Source organism: Plectropomus leopardus, chromosome 10 (genome assembly GCF_008729295.1).
Source record: "Plectropomus leopardus isolate mb chromosome 10, YSFRI_Pleo_2.0, whole genome shotgun sequence".
In the NCBI taxonomy this organism is placed as follows: domain Eukaryota; kingdom Metazoa; phylum Chordata; class Actinopteri; order Perciformes; family Serranidae; genus Plectropomus; species Plectropomus leopardus.
The window spans coordinates 33,869,108-33,891,957 of record NC_056472.1 but is presented as its reverse complement, the minus strand read 5'-3'; the positions used below and the strand labels follow the sequence as shown (position 1 = coordinate 33,891,957).

Sequence of the window (22,850 nt, the reverse complement as noted above, 5' to 3'; positions counted from 1 at the left end):
TATATATATATATATATATATATATATATATATATATATATAAGAGCAGCCTGATCCTTTTATAAGCAAATCAGAATTAGTCTGGAGGTTCTTCTCCTCCCCCTCCTCCTCTCTTTCCTTCGCTCCATTTCTCTCCGAATCTCCGTGTTTTGTTCTCCAGAACAACCGACACGATCTGACTGTTACATAACAGAGAGCGAGTAGTTCAAGAGAACATCCGCCCACATCCACTCACCGAGCCTCTCTGAGAGCCGCGCAGCCTCGTGTGAAGAGACAGCAGCGCATCGACACACACAGCCACGGCCGCAGGGGTTTACTCCCCTTTCAGGACAACGCAAACGTAAAGAAAACAATCTGCCTGTTTGTTTTGGTGTCTAATAATTCACTCGCGACACCACGGAGAACAATGTTTGGTCCCCCCGCCGCCTCCACGCTCGTCCCACTTTCCTGCTGCCTTGGAAAGGAAAGTAGGACGAGAGAAGAAGAACACCCAGAAAGATCAGTCTGCTTTTTTATCACACACACACACACACACACACACACACACACACACACACACACACACACGATAACTTGGCTCAGCGGAGTTGGTTAATTAACTTGTCACAGCGATGCTATGATACTGTACATGCAGTTTTACTGCCTGGAGAAGAGCAGTAAAATGGTTAAAGATTTGCAAATTAGCAACACTGAGGGAGCAGCAGCCTGTAAACACACACACACACACACACACACACACACACACACACACACACACAGTATGTAGGTTAGCAGAGCTGGGGCGACCTCAGTGAGCAGACGGTGTGATTGTTAAAGCGTTTTATGACACCTGGAGATTTCTCTGGCTGCACTGGTGGACGCACAGATGATTAAAAATGACAGTTTGATCGCTGATACTGAACCAACCAGTGACGACGGGACGCCGTGAGCCCCGCCTTTAGCCTGCACGACATAGGTGTGACACTACAGAAAACATCAGCCAGAGCATGTCATCTTATTGGCCAAATGGCCGATGGCGGTCAACAAGGCGAATATCAGGCCATAAATGTGAGTCCACAGGAAACTCTTTTGCCAGTTTTACACATAGATGGCGCTACAGGGCCAGAACGAAGTCCCCCCTTTATACCGCCGCTGCATTTTTACGCAGAAACAGCTGGTGGCATCACTGCACTCCACTGTGTGACACTGCAACACTGTGATCAAAGGCGGCATGACGGGCGTGAAGCTTCAATCACAAGCGTCCGCCTCTAGTGTGACGAATAATATTTGCATCTGCAGAGCGTTCGAAACAATAACAAAGCTTTATTCTCTGTGATACGACCGCTGATCTGGTCTGCTCACAGGGTACGGAGCTGCGCCCTCTTTCTTTTAGTCACTACGTTAAGAGCTGCTTTTTTAAATCACCCGCGGTGAGGCGCACGCACGAACACGTCGTCAAAACGTCGCTCCGTGCCGCCGTGGTCACAGCTCTGCAGCTTTACATTTTACACAGAGCGTGTTTGGGCGCGGTTACCACCTCCGCTCTCCGTTCACTGTGAGCTCTTTGGTTGAACCTGACCCTAACAACGAAATAAACCCATAAAAATGCATTTATGTTCCTCTACTTCTTACTGCTATTTTTGTGCAGTAAATTCTAAGATTCCTCAGTCTTCTGATGAGGATGGAGGCAACAAAACCGTGGACTATCAACATCTCCAATGAGGAATATCGTTTTATAAATCTGAAAGTCACATCTCTCTGCAATCCCCAAAATCCTTTATGAGCAAAAATTCCCAAGTTCCTGTGCTGTAACCACCACAGAGTGCATTCACTAACACATTATTTTGCCAGTTTTTCAGATGATGCACAAACAGAAGCTCTGCAGAGAGAGCTGGAGGAGATGAAATCTCTTCAGCGTGAGGTGAACTTTATCTGAACTGTAGCTCTGACCTGATGTACCGGATTATTAAATAACTCTCACTCACGACAAAACTATTTTTCCATTTGCTCACCGTTTTAGGACTGTCCTTTTATCAAATGCTCTCCCTCTCAGTCTCCTGATGTCAGTCCCGACTCCAGATGTACGAATCAAACACGCTGAAAATGAAAACAGGCAGCAGCTCCATCACACAATTAGATTTACACGACAAGTCTTAATGCGCATTTCTGATTTGTTGCCTATATCAAACTTTTTTGACCTCCTGCTTACTCTTAAAGGTGACTCAAATCCAACGTCTGCATCTGCACCTGCTTAAAATACACCTGTTTTTTTGAGGGGGGGGTTAAATACAAACCCTGTATTTTTGCCTGCGGGGGAGCTGAGTTCACATATGCTTGAGACCAACAATTTCATGTGCTTTAATTCCTGCTAACACCTTTATGACCGGTATCTGATCTGTGCCACATGAGAGGAAAAAAAATCTGAATAGGTGCACCACGGAGTGTGATTGTGTTTCCTTAAATCATCCCCTAATAAAATAAAATAAATAAATAAGTGAAATAAACAGGAGGCTGGACTGAATGAGTCCTCTCTGTCTCCCCGTCTCCGTTTTCTCTCCTGAGCTTCGTCACGGTTTTACTTTGACGCTCCTGCTGTCGTTCTGTCATGTTAGTGATCGTGAAACTGAAACTGTTAACTGTTTCGGTTACTCTGGGTGAGAAGTTCAACTTAACACCTGAACTGAAAAACTGATCAACAACAACACTGTTGAAAAAAAAACACACATCACTCAGCTGCTCCTGTCACACACACAATCACATGTGGAGCCCAAACAACCCGTTCATCTCAACAAACCAGGGTTTTTATTTCCACGTTAAAAAAAATCGTATTCACTATTTTGCTTCTAAATGAAGTTTCACATTTAAGCTGAATATCGTGTGTGTGTGTGTGTGTGTGTGTGTGTGTGTGTGTGTGTGTGTGCATGAGGTTGCGTCTAAGAGTAAAGGTCGGAAGTGTCAATCAGGATAACAGTAACAGAGCAGGCTGAAACTACACAGGAACCTGTTGTTCAGTGTGTGTGTGTGTGTGTGTGTGTGTGTGTGTGTGTTGATTTAATGAACATGGAAAGGTCATCAGCTGTCTCCCACAGACTCTTGATGAAAAACACGTAGAAAGAAAATCAGTGTATCAACCTCCTCCATATGAGCTGAGTATTAAATCACGTAAATCTTCATCCCACACGCTCCTGTTCCATCACACACACGTTACAGTCAATGTAACATCCTGTTATATATAAACTGCAAAAACACCACACACACATTCTCATTCTGTGGTAAACGCTGGCATCGCAATATTTTGAGCAGCTACATAGCATCAATACACGGAGGCCAAGTATCAATTTTTCAATCTTATAAATAATTTATACTGTAAATACAAATTACACTCCATGTCTGTCAGTCGCAAAATAATAACTCATGTCTAACTGCATACATGTGCTACAGTGGTGATTAGACCTGATACAGAGTGATCCCAGACTGAAAAACAAAAGCTTTCTGAGTGTGTGTGTGTGTGTGTGTGTGTGTGTGTGTGTGTGTCTGACCCAGTGACAGCAGACGGTCATGGATTAGTGATACAGTAGATTTAGAGGGCTGGGGGTGATTATTGTGGGTGTGGGGGCTCACACAGATAAATATTGATTTCTGAATCTCAGATGGACGTTCAGTGATTATCTGCAGGCAGCAAACATGACAGCAAACATACTGCACATTTAACACATAATGTCATTTTCACCTGCACTTTTCTTTTTCTCGTGGCTTTTTTAATTTATGCAAACAACCGACGACCGACGTGACGTTCGAGAAAATCTAATCTGTGACGAGATTATTCAACATGTTTACACAAGAGGATGTTTATCACAAAGGAAAAGTATATTTGTCCTGCAGCTCTCAGACACAAAACACTCTTAAAAACACACAACACTAAAAATTAAATGAAACTAAGAAAACAAACTAAAGATGGAGAAGGAATCAAACTGAACTAATGACTCCATTTTTTAATGTGCAGTGAGAAAGGAAAAGTGTTTTTTTTTAAAGAGACATAAATCAGAGTGAAGACAGGAAGGTGGACAAACTGATGGAGACGCAAGAAAAAATGCCAAGTTTAAAAAATAAAACAGCAGAAAATGAGAGAAAGAGAGACAGAGACAGAGAGACAGAGACAGAGACAGAGACAGAGACAGAGACAGAGACATAGACAGAGACAGAGAGACAGAGACAGAGACAGAGAGACAGAGACAGAGAGACAGAGACAGAGACAGAGAGATTGCGATGGGATGAAAGAGGAAAAAGAGGAAGAGAGGTGGCAGGCAAAGACTCTAACAGGATTAGAGAGGGGGAGTTTCCTCAAACTGGCAACCCACCAGGCACACTGTCAACACACACCACCCTGCTAACACTCACACACACACACACACACACACACACACACACACACACACACACACACACACTCATACACATACACACACACACACACACACACACATCACATCACATACAACAACAAGACCCCCACCACTGACCCACATCTTTCTCTGCTGTCAGCATATCACTGAACTGTCTGTGTGTGTGTCTGTGTGTGTGTCTGTGTGTGTGTGTGTGTGTGTGTGTGTGTGTGTGTGTGTGTGTGTGTGTGTGTGTGTGAGTGTTAGCAGGGTGGTGTGTGTGGCCACTGGCAGCGGCTGCAGGGGATGGCACGCTCACAAAACACCACCCACCGCCCGCCCTGCTGACTTTCAAACATGATTTCTGGCACCGTGTTTGAGTAATTCAGGCTAATGAAGTGTTTAAAATTCAGAATATTAATTCTGCAGGGTGAGCGGGGGGCCACGGAGGGGCCCTCCCAGGAATCTCACCAGCCACCACGAAAACACACACAAGTTCCCAGGACGCTCAATTTTACAGGGACGATTAATTCAAAGATGCAATTTTCTGCCTTAAAAGGATTGAGAGAACTAACCGTGCAGACAGTTTCATAAAAAACTAAACCAGAACCTCAACATTCACGTCAAACATTTTTAGAAAAACACTCGAGCGGCACGATTATGGCCAAAACGATAATCACAATCACTGTGATCAATGCTGAGATTTTAGGGACATTGTAATTTTATTTTTTTGCACTTCAGGCTGTGCTGCGATTCTGCTGATATTTGGTGTGTTCCTCCAAATCGTTTCGTTTTCATATCACCAGAAAAAGTTTTCTGTTATCAGTCTGTGGAGTGAAACTGTGGATCAGTTTCAGTGTGACAATAAAGAAATGTCCAGACATGAATGTTTTTTTGTTTTTTTTTAATATTGTTTTTTATTAGTTTGTTTTTTATTAGTGATGAAGACCGGTTTGACATCACAGCGTGTTTACAGGAATAAATGTTGATTTATTTGGTCATTCAATATTTATTTTTCCTATTTTATTTTTTTTCTGTAAATAATAATGAAAAATTGCAGATATTTAATTTTGAGTATGTGGGTATATGTATATATTTAATTAATTATAGTATGTTTAAATAAATAAGGAAGCTAATTACAATTCAATGACTTATGGAGAAATATGTAAAACAAGTCATAATGTTTTTGACCTTTTTTCGTATTGTTTGTAATTATTTGGTTTTTTTGTCTGTTTTTATATAATATTTTTATAATTTCTCTTTTCCTTTTTTTACATGTTCAAAATAAATCAATTAAATCAAATAAACGCAATTTCACGCTGAGCAGCACGACAGACGCAGAGACGTAATCTTCTCTTACACATTTTTAAAATGTCAAAATCAAGGTTGATCATATTCATTTAATTTTGGGAAGCCAAAACCGTCACTGTGATTAATATTTAATTAACTGTGCAGCCCAAAGTCTGCATATTTTATAGTATTTTTTTCACATTTGTATTCTCATTGTCTTTTATTTTATGTTTCTGTTTCTTCATGTTTGCAATACTTTAATTTTCTCTCACTATGTTCATGTTTATGCACGATTCACCGAAAAACTCGTGTGTGAAAACCTACTTGGCAATAAAACGGGAGACGTACAGTCAGACGCCGAAATGAACACGGACAGTCTCTCATCCTCCAAATGTAGGCCAAATTCACCCCCAACACACACACACACACACACACACACAGACACACACACACACACACACACACACACACACACACACACACATCCTCTATTACAGGTTCACACACACTTTCCATACCGCTCTCTTCATGCTAATCCTAACACACCATGAATGCAGCATGTATAAATAACTGTGCACATATGCTCACTCACACACACACACACACACACACACACACACACACACACACACACGCACACACACACACACACACACACACATAAAGCCAAATAAACCCACAGAGATAGAGGCGCTGGCATTAATGTGCCTGCTCTGCTCACACTGAGTGTTTGGCAGCCTCACCTGCTCAGGTGTGACAGTAAATCCCGCAGTGGAGGCGTTTCTCTGCGGGTGGTAATTTATTCATTCAGTCATGAAGATGTTCATCATCAGTGTCATGAGATGTTTGTCACCAGGAAACTTTAAACTTATGTTTATCTGTTCATACAGAAATAAAACGTAGCTGACACTACGCCACGAGGCTCGGCGGTTCATGAAAATGTATTTTCTGTCATAATTTTGGTTTTTTTTTAGTATGTTCACAAAAGATGTTTGAGAGGGGCCGGACCACAGAGAGCTCATATCGTCTCACATTTCCTTGGAACGGGTTGCAAGTTGTCAACACTTTCCTTAACCGATTGATCAGAAAAATTAACGATCGATTTATCGATTAATCGTGCTAATTGTAAACAATACTAAATGCGTTTTATCCTCAGTCAAAGCTCACAGCAACATACTGCACATACTGACAGTATTTCACAACCTATCGATCGATTGATTAAATTTCAAATGTTCAATTAAATTCTTATCGACAGAATAATCGATCATTGATTAATTATCATCACTTTTTCTGTAGAAACACTAAAGCAGCAGATGGAGACGATGTCGTCATGTCACCAGCAAGTAACTTTATTTATTTTATGATTATTTTCAGGATTTTTATTTTCTTTTCTCTTGAACTTTAAGCGATGCACTCATTAATAGTTGGAACTGAATACTTTTGTTGCCGTCATGTTGTATTTATTGTCGTTTATTTCCTTTTTTCTCTGTCATATTTAGTTTGACAGTATTTTAATATTGGACTGATTGTACTTTACTGGAAGAGTCCTCAGACAGCGGCTCTCAGTGTCACTGCTTATGTTGCGCTTGCACTGGTTTACATTTATTTGCACTAAATGTATTTATATTTTGGCATTATTGCACATGTTTGCTGAATACTGTGCCTGTTTTTGTATCTGACTGTGAATCATTTGTTCATGTTTGCGCGGCGGGGACCATGGGAACAGTTTGTTCCTGTATGAAGCGCACGGAGCTGTACATGGATGAATGACAATAAGTCTCCCGTATCTCCGATGATGAGGGCTGTTTTTTCGGTGCCACATACATGAGTCCTCTGAGAGCAGAGATAAAGTGTGACTCATTATCGTCTAAACAAACACAAATCAGAGGGGATTCTGGGTAAAGGGAGACGGGTGCAGATCTGTAGATTCGTAGAAAGATAAAATAAAGCACTGAACTGCTGCTCATATTCACGGATTTGTCTTCTTAACATGTCTGAGGTGAATTAGAGCAGCGAGCGCAGAGCGGTTTACCAGAACTCTTCAATAAACAAGCTCGCTGTGAGTCAGGTGGTCGGCTGTAATTACTCAGAGTGAACCTAAACAAACCAAATATAAAAAAAGAAAATCTACCTCTCTACTCCAGTTTGGACCGAAGAAAACACGCTGCAGAACTGTAAGAACTTTAGAGTCCTTTCCTGTTTTTAATCTGGTGCCGATACTCAAATTACAAAATATCTGTGCCTTACTATGACAAATGTATACATTTTTACATTTTTTACATCTCACAAAAAGAGCAAAATAAATTCTAAAAATGTCAAAATTTTCTTTAACAAGCTATTTAACTGACTTCTTTCAAAAACTGATTTGGCAAGAAATGTCACACAAAGAAATTAACAATTATATTAAAGGTGACAGAAACTGATCTAAAAGGGGGGATTATTAGAAAATTATAAAAATAAAAAAATAGGGACAATGTCCAAAAAACAATATTTACAATCATTATAGTTATTTTTGAAATTATGTTACAGAAAAGTAACTCTTTTTTTCCATTTTTTGGGCCAATTTTTGTTTGTTTCATTTTTTTATTTTTATTTTCTGATTATTTTCAGATCATATTATTGTTACTTTTATGAATATCTTGCCTCAGGTTTCAAAGGGTTAAACACAAGCAGTTGTGCAAAAGCTGAAATACAGTAAAAGGCAGTCTAAACTTTGCAAAATGATGGTTTGGGTTTTTTTGGATCTGTCCGTTATAGTTGTAATAAATGCAAATTATCGCTAAACACAGCAGACAGTAAGCCGACACGGACGTCTTTAGCTCTGCAGGTTTTTGGAGCGGCAGATGACAAACACTGAGAGAAAAAAGCCTAAAAACACCTAAAGTGGACACAAACACAGGATATGACCTCCTCACGTCCCCGCTGTAAGGACACACGCCGACACGACCTGAACTCTGATACACAGACACAAAATAGTCCACAGATGATGTAATGTGTGACATCATCTTTCGGGATTCAGAGTGTGAGGCGATGTCGTGGCCCGCGGTCACCGTCTGACTCACCGGGGTCAGGTATCAAAAGAAAAAACCACTTCCTGCCGAGGTTGGTGATTTATCTCAGAGATCGAGTGTCTCACAGCGAAGTCACGACCTCCTCCGAAGTACAAAGATCCTCTCTGAACAGACGCAGTGTCACTCTCACCACAGAAAAATGGACCAAAAACAAGGCTCACGTTTCATGTAATCATAAAAGTCTTTGGTCTAAACCAAAAAGTTGAGCAAAGTTTGTCTTTTGTCCCTGAGAGCTCTGGACAAACTAGCCTTAACCTGAGGTCAACTTACGATCTTTCTCTGGAGCTTTCAACCAAACATCACAGGCTTCATCAGCAGACAGAGTTGTTGCCTTAAAATGAGCTTCGATTAAAGGCAGGAGTTATGATCCATCCTAACCCTGATTCTCTGGCTTTTTCATTTCCACTTTTGGCTGCACCGAGTCAAAACGCTCCACATTGAGAACTTTAACATCATGTTAGAAAAACTTCTATTAATCTGTTCATCTGACTAAAACTGGACTTTTAAAGTACATGTAAACATGCTGAAATCAGACTGAATCAAATTTCTCAGAATTGAACTGACACAGATAACTGGACTGGAAGTCAGTTTCCCGTCATGTGAACACAGTCGGACTTTAGGTGGACTCGTCTGAGCGTGCTCCTAGTCGCTGCGCCGGCCTCCCTCCGTGGTTAGAGGGACTCAGTTTGGTGTTTTTGGTATAACGGCTTCAAATCCCCGGCAGTAAGGACTGTTAGATAAAAAGCTGAAAATATTCTAAATATAACGTACACTTACACTGATATTGATTTTGTTTCAGGTGGCTTCAAACTAATCTATGAAGGCAGAGTTTGATAAGTTATTGTTCATAATCAGTTGTGATTGTGTCTGTATCATAAACTGTATAAATGAGTTTACAGTAACTAGCTGCTTGTATACTGGGACAAGGACAGTAGGCCAGTTAAATGGCCTCATCAAGTTGACCGCAGCTCCACGAAACCGTGCATTTAAACGTATTGTGTGTCTAAAAAAAAGGTTGTTGCCAACATGTGAGAGAGCTGCACCGAACACAGCTTTACAGCCTCATTGTGGTCACAACTTTAAATTCTGCAACAGCAGTGTAGTTTATTTAACACCAAACATTATCTTTTTCCTTCTGGCAATTCTATTTACACTTTAAAAAATCCTAAAAGTGATGTTCATTTGTGCAGATCGCACAAAACGTGTCACTATCATAAACATTTGTTTGCCACAGAGCTTATTTTCTACAACAACCCAAAACCCAATGGAAAAGTCCCATAGGCTTTTTGAGGAGGGGACCAGCTAACTTCTGCATCAACCTACAGAAAAACATCATCATCTATACTGATGAGCAGCAGCCACAAACTGCTGCAAAGTGTAATAACAAACAGCAGTGACGAGGTGGTGTTGGGGGGTGGGTCAGAGGGTGGGGGCATGGGAGAGGGTGCTGGGATCCTTGGTTTCCCTGACAGGAAAAGCTCGGAGCTGTTGCCTCCTGAAAACAATGAGGAGGGGAGCGGCCACTTCCTGTCTCTGTGCTGGTGAGGCACCACCTCACAGTGTCATTACAGACGATCGTAGCCCCCCCCCCCCCCCCCTTTGTCCTTTAATTTTAGTTTTAAGTATTTATTTTCTGTCAGACATTGAACGTGACAAATATACTGTAATACAGGCATCACCAACTGGAGGACCTATTCTAGGAGGCCCGGTGGGGAAAGGGTTAACATAGTTTTTAAATAACCGAAATACCCGACATGGGCCAGATTATGGTTGGAGGTTCTGAATGACAGTTTCGATTAATTGCCCAGCACTACTCCTTAAAAAATATTCTTCTCATTCTTACATTTTATTTCAACTTGGCCACAGGTCCGAATAGGACGAGGTTTTGGTCCGGATCCGGACCGCGGCCCACCAGTTGGTGATGCCTGGCTGACGGGTACATGTGATGAATGAGTGGTATGGGCGCCATTAACAGTCACCTCTGTGCGTATTGGTCACGAGCAAAGACAGGTGTTTTGTTGGAAAACCTCGAAAGAGCGAGACAGTTTGTAGAACTGCTCCAGTCAGACCGGGCTGTTGGACATATCTGCGCGCTGGAGTTGGCTGTTGGACATGTCCACAATGGAGTGGGATGTTGGACATGTCCACAATGGAGTGGGATGTTGGACATGTCCGTGCTGGAGCAGGCTGTTGGACATGTCCACAATGGAGCGGGATGTTGGACATGTCCACAATGGAGCGGGATGTCGGACATGTCCGTGCACTGGAGCTCAGCGCCTTCACTGCTGCGTCTGTTTGCTCGCTCCTCTGAGAGAAACCGTTAAACTGCTTCATTAGCGGCTTCATTCACTACGCGTGAGACGCCGGCCCCTCCCCCTTACAGACCTCTGTGACTCCACTTCCATCAATGGAGGGAAGGTTAAGGTGGAGATTAAGGTAAGGGCTAATGTTTAAGTGTGTATTTATGAGTCTGTAGGTCAGCCTGACCTTAGTTTAAGTAAATAATCGGTTATTTAATCGTAAATAAATAATCTAATTGCGTCATTAAATATCAAACTATAAATGGTCTTTTATGGTTTAAATTATTGGAATTCATAAATAAACAAACTGATTTATGAGACATCCGAAGAAAATACACTGCTATAGTTAAGTATCAATAAGAGTGTGTGTGTGTGTGTGTGTGTGTGTGTGTGTGTGTGTGTGCTTGTGTCCCAGCTGTCATTATGTTCCAGGTGTGGCGGGAACATGGAGCGGATAGACCCTCCTCCGACACAACACCACATCACATTCCTGGGAATCCACAGCTTCCTGTGTGTGTGTGTGTGTGTGTGTGTGTGTGTGTGTGTGTGTGTGTGTGTGTGTGTGTGTGTGTGTGTGTGTGTAAATTAAATGGGAGGAAGAGCAGAGAGGTAGAGGAAGTGCGGGTGGTGAACTCAGGGTGCCTCAGGCACACATCATGTATCCGTCCACACATCTTTAAAAACACACCCTTTTCTCATCTCACTGCGTCTTTTTAAACTCTCAACTTCACAAAAATTACATTTCCCTCTTTGAGGATTGATTGATTTAATTTTGTTACTGTGTCATGCGTAAACAATATGCCCAGCCCAAACTGCTGTACAAGACACCGTTATTAAAACAGAGAGACCACAAACCAAAGCAGACACCAACGAAACAAACCATCCTGACGTTTCCTCCAGGCTTTAACGAAACAACCATTTCATCCTGTCATCATTTCAGGGTTTTGAACAAACATTTCATCCATCAAAGGTGCTCTTAACTCATCACAGAAGGGACAATATAAAAGAAAATGAGATTGATTCTCAACTTCTCCTAAATCACAACATTCACAGTCAGCTTTCCTCCGGGACGTTTTCAAAGCTGCCAACGTCAAGAGCCAAAGGAAGGATTCCTGTTCTTAATTTTGCTTGATTTGAATATATGTCCTTAATTTGGGTTTTAAAAGGATGTCATTTAACCACTTTTCTTTAAATCCAGCAACTAACTTCTCTCCTATTGTTCTCAAAGTGCACAGTAAATTATTTCAATGAGTGAATGCAGAATTAAAGGACACTGCAGAACTGAAGAAGTGTTACAGAGCTTCAGTCCACAGAAACACACTTTTGACAACTGCTGGCAAGATTACATCACATCACGGACATTCGTGGTCGGGATGCCACAGTGAGGACATTTTTCCACCAAAAGCCAGAGTGTCGTCTTTTATAATAAACACCCTGCATCACCGCACCAGCTCAAACTGAAACTGCATCACGAGATAGCTGAAGGAAAGTTACGGTCCCAACCACACTGAAACACTGAGGATTATCAAACATTTCACCTATAAAAACAGAAGACAAAAAAGAGACCAACAGGACAGAAAGTGGACAGAATGAGTGTGAGAATATTCTGGACTGAAATTTACTGCACATCTATTTTTATCTGGATTTGTGTGACTGATGTGAGCAGAGAAAGAGGTCAGTGAGAATCAAATAAAATCCTGCAGATGGTTCTAATGTGAATCGCAAACATGTAATCTTATGTAATCTCATCTTTTGCTGCGTGGTTCACACACACACACACACACACACACACACACACACAGGATGTTGTTTCTGTCAATATATCACATGCATGCACTGAAAAACTGCCAAACACTGCAGAAATGTGTATTGTCTGGAGCTGGGAACGTGGGCTGCTACTGGACACACACACACACACGTATATAAAGCCCCAGCACATACACACTGTTATTCAGGCAGTACTTTTCTGCAGTGCTGTAGAGTAGAGTACAGTAGAGTACAGTAGAGTACAGTAGAGTAGAGGCTGTCGGGCTCTTTCTGTATCACTGGTCCATCTATCGTCACAGTAACAGCAGCAGACTAAAGGAAAGTAAACGCGTCCTGCAGCTCAGAACAAATCTGATGAATCACACAAACCCACACCAACGGAGCCTCAGCAGCTCACACTCATCTGCAACCATTTTAATCACACATGGAGTCATTTTTTAAACGTCGCTTTTATGGGAAAGTAAACCGAGCGTATTTGGGGTTTTTGGCCTGTTGGTCAGACAAAACAAGATGACATCACCTTCGACTTCATAGACGCCTTGAAGGGACATTTGATCCAAACAATGAATCCATTAAAATTTAGGACATAATCAGCAGATTCATTGATGATGCACGTAATGATTGGCTGCCGCCCTGTTGTTTTTAAGAAAGCTCTGATTCCAGCTTCCCAAATGTGAATATTTGTGGGTTTAGAGAAAAAAACAAGACATTTGCAGGTGCTGTCCGGCCGGCCGTCGCTGTATCATGAAAACGCGGTCAGTTCGGTCCTCAACCTATGCCGACTATCTGCGCGTCATCAGACCTGAAAGGTGGCTTTGTTTTAAAAGCCCGGACGAAGACCGGTGGTGGTCAAAACATGTTGGCTTCTTTAATGGTTTAGCCACTATCATAAAGGCTTTTTAACGAAATTTCTCTGCCTTCTTTTCACATTTTTAATATTTTTGGAGTACCTGAATTTCTTTCCTATTTATTCACGTGGCTTTTGGCAACAGGATCTTTTGCTGAAATCACTACGTCATTAAAAACTGTTGACATCTTCAAGTCAGTTCTCATTCTGAAGTTGTCAACTTGGGTTTGAGGAAAATCCTGATGTACGTTTTTGATATTTTGCAGCATTTTATGAACCAGGCTAATAATAAAATATGAAGTCATGTTAATTGACATTTGCTGCAGCCTGTAGCCTCTAACACATAAACCCTGATGACGCAGTCTGAACACACCAGTTTGGTTTGGAAATCACCCAAACCATCGTCTTTACTTTCTGTTTCTGGATGTCTACCATCCTTAAAAATCCCCCAAACTCCAGATAATAAGTGATTCCCCTGAGAATATATTCATTAGTATTACAATCTCTTAAAATGAAAAAGCATCAATAGACAAATCAATATGTTCAAAGAAATAAAACTCACTGATCACCTCACAGCAGGTCAAACTGAGGTTATTCCTCCAGACGGAACCAACTGTTTACCTTTAAAACCCTGGCAGATACAGATCAATACCACCATCACACACACACACACACACACACACACACACACACACACACACACACACACACACACACACACACAGACAGACGGTCACGAACTGGCAGTTTCGGTACAGACCACCATATGAGCCGACAGAGAGCAGACTGACCGGTTGGTTTGGTTTGGAAATCACCTTCCTTCACCGTTCTCTTCCTGGACTCACTGAGTCTACATATCAATTTTTTTTTTTCGGGGTTTTCTGAGCCCCGTCGTCTTTCTTAAGTCGTCCTAAATAAGGAGAGAGCATACACATGCTGCGTGTTTTATGCAGCAGCTCTGAATGATTATAGATAATTTTATTTTTTTTCTCGGAAAGGCGTTGATGTCGTCCTTCGGCAGTGGAGGAAAATGTGATTCTTAGAGGCACCATGATGCAGACGAGGCTGATTTGGCGTCAATAATGAATCATCTGAATGTTTGTTAATAACGTGATGCTGACAGAGCCAGAGAGGCTCCGAGAAGTCCAATGTGACGGCAGGGCAGCACACAGGCGGTCTACAGCGCGGCACACACTTCAGTTTATATCTACACAAAAGGCAGCGGTTACAAGCTCGTTTTAATTTAACATCTAAATAATTACTGGACGAATGTGAAGTATATTGTGAACACATTTTTACACAGAGACTGATGTTAGTGGACCAGAGCAGCAGCAAATCACACCAACAAACCAACACACAATTCAGCTTTTAACATGTATTAACAACTCTTTAGTGAAAAAAAACAACTCTGTGCTCAGTCGGTTTCACCTAGAAAACGCTGCGTCTGGCTCACGCACTATACTGACTTTCTGCGGAGCAACCAGGCGGCAGAGGGGCTTCTCTCCACTGCTGGAGACGATAATAACAACACAGCCGAGCCTCCGCTGTGTGGAAAAAGCCATGGATCATTTATTATTCAACAGTATGTGAACTGCAAACTATTTAAAGCATGAAAACACTGGTCAGTACGCCTTTAAAAATATCTGCAGATGGACACAATCCAGCTGCCCCCCGGTTTAAAAGCTAGAATATGAAAACAATTTGGCTTCTATGAAGCTAAAAGGATCTGCAGCCACACTGTCTGCAAGTAAATTCATCTGTTTAATAAACCCTCAGGGAGTGTTTGGAGCATTTATGCACTTTTCATTCTTCTTTCTTTTTGATAACTGTGTGTGTGTTGATGCATGTGTCCTAAATGTAGTCCAGATTGTGTATTTGAGTGTAATCAGTGAATTTGCAGCTCAGCTCCTACAATAAGTCTAAAATACACTGTGGAAACTAAATAGTTACATTCAGACTGTTCCGGTCCAAAAATGCTCCATTGAAACCCATTCAAACTGACATTTTTGATCCCACAGCCATCAGAGCAGAAAAACAGGACTTGTATTATTTCTGGGTGTCATTCTGGGCTTTTGACTCTGAATTTGTCATTTTGACTATTTTCCACCTGATGAGGTCATTTTGACCATATTTGGCATAATTGTCAAAAAATGCTCCATTGAAACCCATTAAAACTGACATTTTTTATCCTATTTCAAGGGTTAAAAATCTGAAAATTAATTGATATTTGATATTTATGATTAGGACTGATGATGTTGGTTTAAAATAATCTCAATGAAAGTAGAAAATAATAATAATGTATAATATTTTTAAGGCTTAATTTTGCATATTTATCATAGTCATCACCAATAACCCAAGTAGAGATACAGTGAGAAAACTAAACTATGTATAGAAATCAAAAAATCTGAGCTGCCTGGAGATTTCCGCTTTTTCCATCGGACGTGGTCGGACAACACGTCGTACACGCGTTCTTTTCCAGCACGACTCGACCTTCAGTCGAAGGTGCTGGTGGGAAGAAGTTTAAGGAAAGCAGCTCCAGTTTGTGTTTCCCTACATGTTGAGGCTTGTGCGGCTGCTGATACGAAAGTAGGCTGAGCCACAGTGTGTGTCCGTGCATGTGTGTGATTGTCTTTTCAGAGTACGTGTGCATGCATGCGGTGCTGCTCCTGTGTGCAGCTCAGCAGATTTTTGTGTGTGTGTGTGTGTGTGTGTGTGTGTGTGTGTGTGTGTGTGTGTGCATAAGTGTGTCCACCACGCGCCACAGTGACTCACTCTGTTCATTCTCATCTAATTTCATGGGGGTTGATCACGGCTCTCGTGTGATCAGAGACGACTCTATCCTCAGCACACACTGTTTACTACCATCCCTTCAGCATATTAATGATCTGATGGATGCAGATGATGTCGTCCGTTCATTAATGACGTGTTCCTTCCTCACAGCTGGTTGGTATGCCTTCATCTGCTTCATCCAGATGTGTCTGTTTGGCGCTGGATAATAAAACTGAAACACCTGAGCGTACAATTCTGCAGGTCAAATTTATAAAAGCTCATCGCCCTCGGGGCTGCACGATTCTGCATCGCTGCAGATTTGTAATTCAGAGAGCTACTACATCGATGATGTCAGTACACACAGCTGCAGACGAGGTGAGCTCAATGATCCAGCTGCTCATTCAGACCTGAGCTGGATAAGATGCACCCTGTGACTGGAGACGGAGACGCAGAGGAAAGAACCAATAAATATGTTTATCACCTGCAATCGTGCACAAGACGAAAGGTTTGAAGAGAGGAAAATGCAGTTGAGACACGGTCTCCTACACATTTGTTCATTCATGTCCGCCTGCCATCATGAAAAACATCTTTCGCCAGTTTCTATTTTTGGAGCTGGACCGTTCATTAGGAGCACTGTTGGAATATATTTACTCTTCTGTTATTGACTGCACCAAACTCTTGGAGCCCAGAGCGTACTCTGGACACAGACGGAGCAGCAGAGCACCAGGCATAGTTCAACTTAAACACTCATCATGCTGGGTCAGTTTGTTTTTGCAGCAGCTGCTGCTCTCATCCATCAATCTGATTAGCTCTGACCGATCAACAGATCAATAATCCAACCCACGACTGAGACTCAACACAAAGTCATTAAATAGAGAAAATCACAAGACAGAGAAGGGGAAAAAGCCAAAAGATTCTGATTCTGTGAGAAACACTGAGGAGTCAGGCTGGAGGGGTTCGATAATAAGCCAAAAAACAAATTTTACGTTGCACGCTATTCAGCGGAACATAATGATACAGAGTCCCGACAGAAAACGAGTGTCTGACTATCACGTAGCATCATGTAACACCAGAGCTCACTGAATCCATCAAATGTACACCGCTGTTACTTCATGTAAACAAACCACATAGCTATCGGCTGTGCATTCAAGATCAGACTGGAGATGTAGAGGAGAGTAAAACTTTTTTATTTTTAAATCAGAAAAACACACAATTTATATTGTGACACTTAATGGAAATTACATACAATACAGTCAACAGCATGTAACCTTAGTCCAGCTTGTTTTTAGCGATGGTCATGGACCTCAGCAGAAACGGTCAGCTTACCGGCAATCTCCCTCCAGCCAGCTGAGATTGTCTTTAGGTTTTTATTATAAATTAGTAGATTTCATATCCATCAATTCTCAGTTCAACTTCATGAATCAGCCAGGGCTCGTCCACAGCAGCGCTTTCAAAGCGAGCATCAGATATAAATAAAATCCGCGTCTGATATCTAAAGTTCATCTCACATCAGCTCCTGCAGCCAGTAAAGACAGCTCTGTCATTGGCTTCAGATTCCCGCCTCTGCTGATATTTGATTTCTCTTATGCTGTGACACCGGCAGCCTCAGCTCGGCAGGAAATTAAACATGATCTGAGTGACACTAGTTGCTCTATTAGTAAGTTTACAAACACGATATTATATTATTCACACTGTCATATTGCTTAATGCAATTTGACTTGGATTTAGTGCTGTGGTAGGACACTTTTAAAATCCCCAAAACATGCCATAATGACAAATGCTGGTTCAGGTTGTTTGTATAAGTCAAACCGGTTTGAGCTTGTACTCTGGACCGCACCAGCAAAACCAGAAATCGACCCAAGTCTACTGGGGAGCTTTCAGAAAATACTGTATATGTAACAGCATCTGTACTAAATGGGATTAAAGACCTTTAATCAGTAGTTAGGGTCGGCCATGAAAGGCCTGATTCCAGCTTATGATTTAAATAACACACATTAAGCACCAACATGGACACAAATCGTCCATCCAAACATCAACAGATGTGAGAGGTAGAACAATATTCCCCCAAACTTCAGAGCGACAGACCACCACTGACAAAATACTGACAGTTTAAAGCAAAGCTGTGCATCATCATTCACGCCGTTGAGCAAGGCGGCACAGAAGAATGATGGCAGATGAAATAGAGACCCAGAGTGTGTGAAGTTTCTGGACAGAAACATTAAAACCTTCACACAGTTAAACTGCAGCTCACAGCCTCCCTTCACCTCATGCTGCTGTGTTTCTGCAGACGTGACCCGCTGCGGTTATGTAAGCCACATTTCTTTTTTAAGAGTACATAAACAAAGTTACAGAGTGAAGTACAGCAACATCACGTCACCGAGACTCTCCGGTCCAACTGCAACACGGCTGATATTCACGCTGCTGAGAGGAGGACGACTTCACGAGGAGATGGGTTCAGTTTGGAGGTTTCTGTCCACAGATCAGAACAGTGGAGGCGAATCATCCAAAAAAACAGACTATTTATGATCCTTACGGTCCACTTGTTGGCAGGCGTATATTTGGAGTTTACGCCTCATCATTAACCAGTTTATTTAATGACACTTGCCGCTAACTGGCTTACATTTCTGGCATCATGTACATTTGGTTGTGGCACTTAATTTTTAATCTTTCCTACTTTATACTGCAACAAATTTCCCTCAGGATGAACTGAGAGTTACCTTATCTTACCAATGTCCCCGTTACTTGATTTCTTTCAAAAACATGGGGAGAAGGCAACGAGCAACGCAACACAAAATGGCCCAAAAAACATATCAAGAATTTTTTTAGAAAGTTAGAAGAAAATTACCTGAAAATAGGGAAAAAAAACAAGAGAATGACCTGAAAAGGGGCTAAAATAAAATAAAAAAAATCTTTAATAATCTTTAATTTTTTTTAAACTGATTTAAAATAAAAAGGCAACGACCATCTAAAGACGTAATTACCCCCCAAATAAGCAAGAAATTAATAATAAGTGCAAGAAAATTGCCTGAAAATAAGAAAAATGTATTAATAAAGAAAAAAAATAAATAAAAAGAAAGTTAAGAAATACAACAAGGCAAACAGGACTTAAAAAAGGTGCTCAAAAATTAAAATAATTCATGACAAAATTTAACATTTAATTTTTTTTTCCTTTTTAGCCCCACCAGGATTAAAAGGTTGAAATACTTGTAAAAAGGCATCTAAACGCAGGTTTAAAAGAATTAATTAAGACCATTTTCGAAAAGAGAAACAGACCTTTAATGCAGTTCATAGCTAGGTCATTTTTTAAAACCCTGATGAGCACACTCAGTTTTATTCTCCTCCATTGTTTTAGACTGACAGCAGAACTCAATATGGGCAAATTCAACCAGAACTATCTGCACGGATGAATTTTTATTATTACTATCATTATTATTTGAAGTGAACGGCCCCTTTAAAGTGTGATACTGCTGCTAACTTTACACGAGCAGCCAAAACCAGTACAGATTTACAGCACATTAAAGCAAATCAGCTTTAACGACTCTCACCAAATCTGTGCATACACATCACCATAATGCTGCTTCACGTACTTATCTGCTGTGCACATGTGCACGTCAGCGCTGCAGAGACAGCCACCACTTCACACGTGTTTACAGGCGCTTCGAAATAAACACAAACCCTGTTCCATGACGAGAATACTGCAAAAAGAGACGCATCAAACGCTGTGTACGCGGTCTCTAAACGTTCAGGAAGCAGCGGCTGCTTGACCCGCTCACCAAAGTAAGAGTCATGGGAAATGTTGCTGCTGCAAAGGTCTTAAAAATACTTTGTGTTCCTATAAATCAGTCAAGCATTTATCCTCACATCAATCCATTCACTGTATAAAGCAGCTGTATCCTGTTCAGAGGGGCTGCAGAGAGAGGACACACCTGGACAGGTGTAGATTTCCTCATCTGTGTACATGATTTCTGCCTCAGTCACACAACGTCATCAACGTCATCAAAGTCATCAACGTCATCAACGTCATCAAAGTCATCAACGTCATCAAAGTCATCAAAGTCATCAAAGTCATCAACGTCATCAACGTCATCAATGTCATCAGTTTTTAATGAGAAAGTCATCAACGTCATCAAAGTCATCATCAACGTCATCAAAGTCATCAACGTCATCAACGTCATCAAAGTCATCAACGTCATCAAAGTCATCAACGTCATCAAAGTCATCAACGTCATCAACGTCAATCATCAAGTCATCAAGTCATCAAACGTCATCAAAGTCATCATCAACGTCATCAAAGTCATCAAAGTCATCAACGTCATCTATTCTTATGGTTTTTAATGAGAATCGGCAAAAATCACAGACTGTGGGTGTAAAACCTGAAAATACTGAACTACTACTAGAAAATAAAGAACTGAAAGATAATTCTGGGTCAGACTTCCTGAATATTTGAAGATAAACTTTTACATTAAGGTACATGTTTGTTTGGGTTTTTTTTTTTTTTTTTTAAGTTTTATGTTCTTGAGATAAACAATAACATATTCTCATGTTTTTGTTATATTGTCAAGAGTTTTGTTAATGCAAAAATACCATAAAATATTGTGATATTACTCTTAGGCCATATCAGCCATACCATCCTGAGTCTGAAGTACGGTCACTATATGAAAAGTAGTTTAAACTCACACATAAATGTCTAAATTGCATTTCCTGTTGGAAATTAAAGCACATAAACATGGTCAAGTAGAAATGCAAAATATCAGCATGGACCAGCAAGTGAGTGCAATATGGGACCTTTACCACTTTGAAACATGAGCGAGAGAAAAAAACAACAGAGAGAGTTTTTTGTGGACTATTTTTTTTTATAAAAAAAATTTTCCTGCTTTCTTTTTTAAAAAACCAATTTTCATGTATTTTTCTTGTCACCTTTTACTAATTTCATTCAATTTGTGAAATATTTCTTGCAAAGTAATTATTTTATTTTTGGAGTAGAATTATCAAAATCGACCATTATGGATTTTTTTTTATTGTGATAGCATTTTTGGCTGTATCTGCCCGAGTCACAACTTCAGTTAGTTTTAAACTTTACTCTATTGTGTGCTGCATGTTCATATGATAATGATGTGTTGTTTTTTTAACATTAAAGCATGTCATTATGTTGTAGGACAAATCAAAAAATAAAAACAAGAACCTGAAAATGAAAATGAGCATAACATGGAACCTAACAAGTGTGTGTGTGTATGTGTGTGTGTGTGTGTGTGTGTGTGTGTGTGTGTGTGTGTGTGAGCTCTCCATGACTGTTTACAACTGTAAATGGATTAAAAAGGAAGTGGTGGGGAATTCCACTGCAGGCCCACAGTCTGAACACTCAGGTCCTGGAAACTTGAGGAGCTTTTCCATGACTGTCTCACATGCGTCAATAAATCACCAAATACAACAACACTAATGTCAGTGTGACCGTCAATACTCAGTTACATCCAATAATACTCAGTTACTTCGTATAATACTCCGTTACATCCATGTACGTTTTCAGTCCAGCTGAAGCACCAATTTGGGGATGTTTTTGTCTTATTTACAGTAAAGTCTCGCGCACAAATGACCCACAATCAGCGGCCAACACAAACAACCTCGAGGGTCGCGGGTTCGAGTCCCGGTGTGCACAGAGGTTTTTAAACGGAAATTCCAGCAGTGTATATAAGTACAGCAGTCGGTGAGAAGCACGCTGCCGCTGCACCGCGTCACCGAGAGCCGTTACCGCCCCGCGCCGGTGCCCTCCCCGGTGTCGTTACCGCCCCGCGCCGGTGCCCTCCCCGGTGTTTGTTTGTGAAGCTGAAAGATGCCACAGAGGCGCCTACCTGCTTCCACCGTGTCCGTCAGGTCGTGGTTGGCGGCGGTCCGGGGAAACTCCTTCAGTTTTCGGGAGCTGAGGTTGAGCACGCCGCTGGCCGCCGCCTCCTCCAGCGCCCGCTCCAAGCCCCGGTTGGGCGGCAGGTTGGCGCTGCCGATGTGGGTCTGGATCGACGGGGAAGAACCGAGCTGGGAAAGAGGAGGACGAGCCGACTCCGGTCCCAACGTCGCCATAGTGTTGCCCCGCTCTCTCTCTCCGCCGTCCTCCGGTGTGTGTCGGGGGGATATCCGCTAAAGAGAGAGCGCGTGCGGGGCGAGCAAACCGACTTCTTCAGGCGTGCCGAGCCGTGCCGCGCGGTCAGTTTCCTCCTCGTTTGTCGCCGCCGCGTCCGTCTCCCTGGTCTGCGCGGTGCGTGAAGCGGCAAACAATAACACAGCGGCGCAACATCCGGCAGTCGGTTTTCAAAATAAAATGTCTCAAATCACTAACCAATACTTAACAGTTTTTTTAGAACTGCTTTTAGTGTATGATTAATGTTGTGTGCAATATATTATTAGTGTTACAACACCAACAAAAACAATAATAATAATAGTATTAGTAGTAGTA

The 22,850-nt window shown here is 41.5% G+C and overlaps 1 protein-coding gene across 1 annotated transcript in view; it reads right to left on the bottom strand.

The window, feature by feature from the left end:
* Positions 1–22,644, bottom strand: part of lrch1 (leucine-rich repeats and calponin homology (CH) domain containing 1) — an 80,019-nt gene extending 57,375 nt beyond the window's left edge. Inside the window, 1 exon segment of the mRNA XM_042494129.1 lies at positions 22,252–22,644. Coding sequence (XP_042350063.1) covers positions 22,252–22,477 — 226 coding nt within the window. The 5' untranslated portion in view covers positions 22,478–22,644.
* Positions 22,645–22,850: the final 206 nt, after the last annotated feature.